We start from the raw sequence: 8,040 nt of genomic DNA, 5'->3' as shown, positions 1-8,040 counted from the left end.
TCATTCTGATACACACAATGTTTGCTGACGGCCCGAACGGGTAGCATTCAGTTCATCACTCGTTTCTCTTCAATCGAGGCTCAGCTTAACCACCGTCAGTTGATCTTTCGAAGTGACAAAATATTTCTTTCAATAGTGTGAGAGCGGCCTTCAAATGAGGTTCATGTGAACATTCGAAATGGTTCAAGATAATAGATGAAAGACAAACCAGATAGCTGAAATATCAATCACAGAATACACATAAATTAATTGTTTCCTCCTTCAGTTTTCATTTTTAATACTTTACTCCATTTATAATTCTATTCGATCAAACTTGCTTACTACCAAGAGCGACGGCAATGAAGGAGCTACACTACTTGGCACTCGAAACTGAGCAAGCAAAACTTCAAATGACTAGGTACGATTAATCAACTGACGATGAATTCCGGGAACTTCACTTGAAAATGGCAGCAAAAGTCAAATGAATTAGTAGGGATATGCTGACGGTTAGCGGCCATAAATTTCATTTTCATCTTATATTATTCGATTGAAAATGAAATTTTACCGCACTGGTCCGGACACTTCCATCCGACATCATATTAATAAATTTCATAGGGTACCAGACTCTATCAGCTTGGAGCGAAATCAATCTTTATATCATGTCAATCACTCAAATAAAAATTCACGTTCGATTCACTTGAAAAATCACGTAAAATGGTTTCAAATGTCAAATTGAATATTTTACGTGACGAAAATGAATGTTATATGAACATCCCCTAAAACGTATAGAGTCATCACATAAGGTTTACGTGAATTGACCAAACGTCAAACAATCTACGTGAATTTCCAGTGTGAAAAAATCGATTTGAAAATTGCGAGCAGTGGCCCTCGAAGTGTAAGTAGTGTAAATATTTGCGAGAAAAGTTATTTAATTATAATTTTTTACCCCATCGACCGGACTATTCAGTTTGAAAGTTTCCATGTGTTCAACTGGACCGAGTGCCTGCGTGAGTCCGGAAGTTTACCCGCTCCTGCCGAATGCTTCAAACAGGTCGTCGGTATGAAGCTAGAGACACTGGAACCATGTAATGCGACTTCAACCTGCATCGATATAGTGTTGTGTCAGTTCTTGGATCTCGACTTCGGCTTCGGTTGGATGGCAGTGACAACAAAAACGATTTCTGAAGGCTTGTCGATTTGAGATACCACGACGTTATTAGTTGCTTTATAAGCCATTGGAATTATATGATAATTTTCTGAAATAAATGTTTTATATTTCATGGCATTTTCATTTCATAGATTTGTATAAAAATCTGAAATCTCCCTTATGACTTCAACCAATATATAAAATAGTAATTCCCTGGTATCCAAATTTGATATGAACTGATAGGTAAATGTGATATGAACAATACATTACATTTTACCTATGAAACACGTAACTTTTACTGGATTATGCATTAAACAGCTTTTAAATGCCAGTCCATTAAAACCTACGTGGAAAGTAGGGTGGAAAATATTCACATAACAGTTCGGTTGAAAAGTTCGTATCGTTTAATAGAAACACACATTTTTTTGCCAAAATTCGTTTTTATTATTCAACATAATTGCCATCAGAGGCGATACAGCGATTAAAGCGATCTTCCAACTTTTCGATACCATTATTGTAGTACGATTTGTCCTTTGCCTCAAAATAGGCCTCAGTTTCAGCGATTACCTCTTCATTGCTTCTAAATTTTTTACCAGCGAGCATTCTCTTGAGGTCTGAGAACAGGAAAAAGTCACTGGAGGCCAAATCTGGAGAATACGGTGGATGAGGGAGCAATTCGAAGCCCAATTCGTTGAATTTCTGCATGGTTTTCATCGACTTGTGACACAGTGCATTGTCTTGATGAAACAAAACTTTTTTCTTCTTCAAATGAGGCCGTTTTTTGAAATTTCGTCCTTCAAACGCTCTAATAACGCTATATAATAGTCACTGTTGTTGGTTTTTCCCTTTAAAAGGTAGTCGATGAAAATTATACCATGCGAATCCCAAAATACAGACGCCATAACCTTACCGGCCGATTGTTGAGTCTTTCCACGCTTTGGGTTCGGTTCATCGCGTGCAGTCCACTCAACTGACTGTCGATTGGACTTCGGAGTGAAGTGATGGAGCCATGTTTCGTTCATTGTTATATATCGACGAAAAAAATCGGTTTTATTTCGATATAACAGCTCCAAACACTGCTCAGAATCATCAATTCGTTGTTATTTTTTATCGATTGTGAGCTCACGCGGCACCCATTTTGCACAAAGCTTTCTCATATCCAAATATTCGTGAATAATATGTCCAACACGTTCCTTTGATATCTTTAGGGTGTCAGCTATCTCGATCAAGTTCACTTTACGGTCATTGAAAATCATTTTGTGGATTTTTTTCACGTTTTCATCGGTAACAGCCTCTTTTGGACGTCCACTGCGTTCATCGTCTTCGGTGCTCATATGACCAGTACGAAATTTTGCAAACCACTTACGAATTGTTGCTTCGCCCGGTGCAGAGTCTGGATAACACTCATCAAACCATTTTTTGGTATCGGCGGCACTTTTTTTCATCAACACACGAAATTTCTTTTTTTCCATTTTTTTCACAATAACAAAAGTAGCTTAACACAAAATGCAATATCTCACAAACTAATAAACAGACAGCTGTCAAATTTATGCACGTATTTTTTGAAGGTTGGTACTAACTGAAAATGGTATGGATTTAATTCTAGTGGCGCCCTCTCATAGAAACGATACGAACTTTTCAGCCGATCTGTTAACCTTTCACGTAACTATAATATGATTATTATTTTGAGTGATTGTATGAGTGCGCAGTGTTGCTATCTTCACGCGCACGAATTTAACATTTCTCTCACCTACTTTTATGTACAAGATTTGATACGGACTCGCCTGAGGACGCCATGCTCGCAAAAAGGATGCTGCGTATGATTTGTTCGTGAAATGTGAGAGGTGCATATATTAATATGATGTCTACGTGGACTACAAAAATTCTCACTATTTTTTCTGATATGACTGAATCAATTCTAACAAACTTAGACTCAAATAAAATTTTGTCTACTGAATTGGTATTGGGTAGATCTAAGTTTCAGTTTCAAAGTTACTTGTCTATGAGTGAGATTGGATAAATTATGACGCTAAATTGAGTAAAAACCGTAAAAATTCCAAAAATAGTAGCCAAAAGTGTCCCAGCTAATATTGATTTTCAGATATGATTGAGTAGATTAATCGAAACTTAAGTTCAAAAACCTATTTTAATTTACCTGAGGGTGTGATGATGTATTTCGCATATTACTCAAATTTTCATGAATATTATCAAGGGAACTTTTCTTTGAATCAGGAATAAAACAAATGAAGTCAGTTCTATTTGGTTTTTAGTCATTACTTCCAGTACTTCTAGAGCCAGGAATTGGGAACCGATACAGCAGCTAACAACAATTTGTAACCAGTTCTGACCAAAATTTAAAACATTTTTTTCCGTACTTGGCATCTTCGCTCTAAATGACGATTTGTAATTTGTAACGTACTTCATCCTCTAAGATTGCCGGATCCGGATAAATTTCAATAGCAGCAGTAGCAGTTTGGTAAGTTTGTGAAAATGTAGTGAGTTCCGTTTTAAAGTTTTAGTTCACTATTTTCGGTACTTGCAGAACCGGGAACTGGGAACCGATATATCGGTAATCAAATTGTTTGGCCATCAACTTCGAGTTTTCCTTACAAAAGTATTACTCGATCGAATTACAGAATGCAAGTTTGCACATTCGGTAGACATAATCCGGGATGTTAATTTGAATCTAAATTTATAAAAAGCGGTTCAGCCATCTTCGAGAATATCAAGTGCATAGTTTTCATGTACACACATACAGACATTTCGTGATCTTGATGAACTGATATATGACACTCGGCCCACCAAGCTTCGGTTTTCACTGTGATACCATATTTTTTTATATGAAAAGGGCCAAACGGATATATTTCAACAAATTGGAATTAAACTTAACAAAAAAACATTACGGCTATGATTGACTAATACATGGAAGAACAGAATGTATTTCATTTGACCAGAAGGTAATGTGTCGAAATTAACGTGATTTTATTTTCCGTATCAGATTGATTAAAGTATTTATTTTAAAATACACAACATCTAGATATCTAAAACAATTCGAACTCATAATCGCTAGTTTCATCAAATTTAAACTGTTCATAACTTGTCGTAAATGAAGCATTGATAGGATCATCCACTAAGGACTCAATGTTGCTAGACCCAATGAAATTACTAGGTGTGCTTTGTTTCCTCTCCTGAAGTAGTACATTCAGAGGAGTTGCTTTCAGATTTTCAATAACCTGGTTTGGAAGTGTTGCACTAATTTCCGACAGCAAACAGTTCAGCTGTTCTCCGAGTCTTCTGTAATCTGGTTCATCCGATTCCGAAATCATTGAGGCAACTTGAGCATACAAATTGTACAATTGCTTGTCAATTTGACGATTGTTGGTGTATGTAGATATTGTTTCACTGAAAGAGTTTGTATCATGAGCAAATGGTCCGTCAGTCGAACTACTTCTCAACTGATCATTGATTTCTGCAGCACGCTTGATCACACTTTCCGGCATGCCTACACCTCTGGCCAGCGAAATACCGTAATTCTTCGTTTTGGTTTTACCCTCAGCAACGGTGTATTTGTAGCGAAGTCGATCAATACCGCCTACGTTGAGGGTTTCCGTTTGCAGACAAAGCCGCGAAACGTTATTGAACTGCTCCAATGGACGCAGCATGGCATGACAATGTGTGGTGAGATAAACAAACGGTCGTCCAATGGCAGCAAGACTTTCACACGCTGCACCATCCTGAAAATTGATAAATTTGACAATGCGTTCCAGAAGTTTCCAACGGGAACTTCCAACATCAGGACACTGAGTATCTCCAAAAAGTTCATCAACTATGACAAGACTATTCACAGTCAAACTGTGGGTTATGATTTTAAATTTTCGCAACATACGGGATGAATTTGACAACTCCTGTTCAACATTTTCTGCCGACCCGAATATTGCCATTAAGCTATCTGCTATCCGAAACTCGGCTTTGCTTGCCGGAACAAAGCAACCAAGTTGAGCCATGATCTGCAGAAGGCAGATTGTTTTCAAATAGACAGTCTTTCCACTCATATTTGGACCGGTAACTATAAATACGTTGTATTCGGGGGTTGCAATCTATGAATCGAAAAAAGTTTTCCTAGTGTTGTTACTGTTAGTTACTGATCGAAATCAACTCACGATATTGTTTTCAACCATTTTCTCGCTTTTCCCGTACGACTCTAGCAACGGATGACGTGCTGCAACAACTTTGGTAGATCTTCCAAAACTCGGCCGACAATAATCCTTGTCCTGACTGACCATGGTTAAAGATTGCAGTATGTCTAGGTTGGTGATGTGCGCTACCAATATGTAGACAGAGTCCACATCTGCCCGAATATCATCGATCAATTTTTCAATCGTGGCATAGTTGACTTTCTCAATTTCGTGAACAATTGCGTATATTCTTTCGTTCAAAGCATGAAGTTGACCTGTGGTCAAACTGAGCCTCTGTCCCGATCGGTTCACTATCTTGAAATTGTGAGGTATACTAGATCCGAGATCTTTCATATTCAACTGCATGTGAAACCCAAGCGCCTTCGTGAAACACATTTTTAACAATATGCGATGCTCCTGTGCTAGTTCGGCTACGTGTTCTAACGAATGCAAGCGTACATGAATGTGTTCGATTTGTTAAAGGTAAGCAAAAGGAAAATACCTCTTATATCATCAATTACTTTGGAATACATTCCACGAACTAGGTCCAGAGAGGAAGAGACACCCGGTTTAACCAGAAAGACCCTGTGATAGTCGGTCATTTGAAAACCATCGTAACCCGAATACAGAACGATGCAAATCTTGTCGAGTAATATTTTATAAGTTTGATTTTTCAATGATTGCCTAATGTCGGTGAATGTAGAGGATGCGGCCTGTTGCAGCAGGACTGCAATGTCCGGAACACAAAGCAATACATTCCGAAGAATGCAGACTTGGTTCAATACATGAATTGTTTTTTGTTTGGTAGTTTTCTGAAATCAACAATTTTTAAAATTTGACTGTACCGTTAAAATACTACCAGCACCCGTACCAAATTGTCTACATCCACGCACAGTTTCATCAGGCCACCAATGTCCACCAAGTTCCGTAAAATACCCTGAATTCCACATAATATATCCCTCTTTGCAAGTAATTCTTCAACACTGTTGAGTCTAGCCTCCAAAGTGTCCCGATTGCTACTAGGCTCCAACAAGCTCGCCCGTAGATGCCGCTTCCCGATTCCCGTAATGCAGTGATTCACAAGCTTATACAATGAACATTCATCAGTAGTATCCTTGAGAGAACAAATCAGCTCCAGATGACGAACGCACTCCACGTCTATCGCCAGAGTGCATCTCTTATCCAAATATCGAAACTGAAGTGATCTAGGAGCGATTCTTAGCAAATCACTTTCGAAACAATATCGCAAAATTGCCCCAACAGCAGCCAATCCATAGTACTTGGATACTATACAATGTTTTACCGTTTGATAGCTTAAACTACACAATTTATCCATATACTTTTGAGCATTGAAATCGTTGAAAAAATTTCTTGGTAGACCAACAGTTCGAACGTCCGGGAGAATTTGCTGAATCACGCTCGACAATGTTGATGCCTGACAATCCAACGAATGATCACTGAAAAAGATCTTTCCAAGACAAATTAGCCTGCCATTAATATCATTAAAACAAGGAATATTTTACCACGACAGGATCAAAAGCTTGAAGCAAGGTTAAAGCATTGGAATACCAGAAATTGTCGCTAAACTGGGTCATTTGCAGTACCGGGGCCGATATGTCTACTGCGCTTATGCCGATCTCAAGCGTGGCATGGCCACGACCCTCAGCGATGGCACACACCACGTACGGTTCATTGGCCGCCAATGTTTTGTTCATAGAGCTATGAATGCTTTTGGATACGAAATGTTTAAAACACTGCCTCAAAATACTAACTAAACCATACATTACCTTCTCGTGTTCCCACGACTGGAACCTGGGCGGTCAAGATCAATGTGACGGAAAATCTGTGGTTTACGGAATATGTCCGTTTTTCTACGGATACGATTCTTCATAAAATTCATTTTTGCTCTTCTTAAAGCACGTGGTAGAAAAAAAACCTACTCACGTGGTGAAGAAACGCGTCAACTTCAAATAGAAATTGACAGACCGGTTGGATGAATACCCCCTCTCAGCAGGCCGTTCAATTTTGTTGGTTTTTGAGCGCTTGTTGAACGACATATTGCACGAAATATTTGTTCAATTTGCTGGAACGGTTTGTTGTTGTTTTTTCTTTTACAAAAATAGTGTGAAAATTAAGTGTTACCTATACATAGAAAGAAAATTTGTTGTTATTCTACGTGAAGTAAAAGTGTTGTGCAGGTATGTATTGTTAGTTTAAACAAATAAGTGGAAAAAACTTTAGAAATTCTGCAGTAAAACTAGTCACACGGGGCTCCAATTCCTTATATTAAAAGTGGCTCAACAATGGACCTCTGTTTGCCGGGTTTGTTGAACGAACGGGTCTGTTTCAAAATCGGCAAACGAAGGTCCCGTGTTGGCCTCCCGTTGAACGATTGATTGGACTTTCATTGGACCAATGATCCAACGTATTGGACCAATGAAGGACCACCGTTGAACGTTTTTTTCTAAGTGGGTAGGCTTGTTCTTTCAAAATATCGAACAACGCATGGGCGTAATTTCGATGTTTTTTTTCAAAGCGCGTGTATGTCAAATCACGCGTTGTAGGTCTAATTTTGGCTCTTGTAATTGAATAATGAATTTGATTTTTACTTAGTTATATGTTATTAATGGATTATTAAATTAATTAGCATAGGTCCTTTGGAAAACACACCCTAGAAACCTAATCCTCACATCCTCTCGATGAGCATTTCACCGTTTCAAACCCGCGACACCACTGTAT

The 8,040-nt window shown here is 38.3% G+C and overlaps 1 protein-coding gene across 1 annotated transcript; it reads right to left on the bottom strand.

The window, feature by feature from the left end:
- Positions 1-4,167: 4,167 nt before the first annotated feature.
- Positions 4,168-7,201, bottom strand: LOC131438243 (mutS protein homolog 4-like). The gene is made up of 6 exons (XM_058608117.1): positions 7,089-7,201; positions 6,825-7,029; positions 6,173-6,769; positions 5,804-6,113; positions 5,287-5,741; positions 4,168-5,223 (listed from the first exon to the last, which is right to left on the bottom strand). Exons 1-6 carry the CDS (start codon positions 7,199-7,201, stop codon positions 4,168-4,170), a joined length of 2,736 nt encoding a protein of 911 aa, XP_058464100.1.
- Positions 7,202-8,040: the final 839 nt, after the last annotated feature.

Source organism: Malaya genurostris, chromosome 3, assembly GCF_030247185.1.
Source record: "Malaya genurostris strain Urasoe2022 chromosome 3, Malgen_1.1, whole genome shotgun sequence".
NCBI lineage: Eukaryota > Metazoa > Arthropoda > Insecta > Diptera > Culicidae > Malaya > Malaya genurostris.
Note: the sequence above shows the minus strand (reverse complement) of the source record. Positions and strands in the feature narration are given on the sequence as shown.

Coding starts and splice junctions, on each gene's coding strand:
- LOC131438243 (XM_058608117.1), bottom strand. CDS start 7,201: ATGAATTTTATGAAGAATCGTATCCGTAGAAAAACGGACATATTCCGT. Junction 6,114..6,172: donor GCGTGGATGTAGACAATTTG/GTACGGGTGCTG, acceptor TGTTGATTTCAG/AAAACTACCAAACAAAAAAC. Junction 5,742..5,803: donor AGTAATTGATGATATAAGAG/GTATTTTCCTTT, acceptor TGCATTCGTTAG/AACACGTAGCCGAACTAGCA.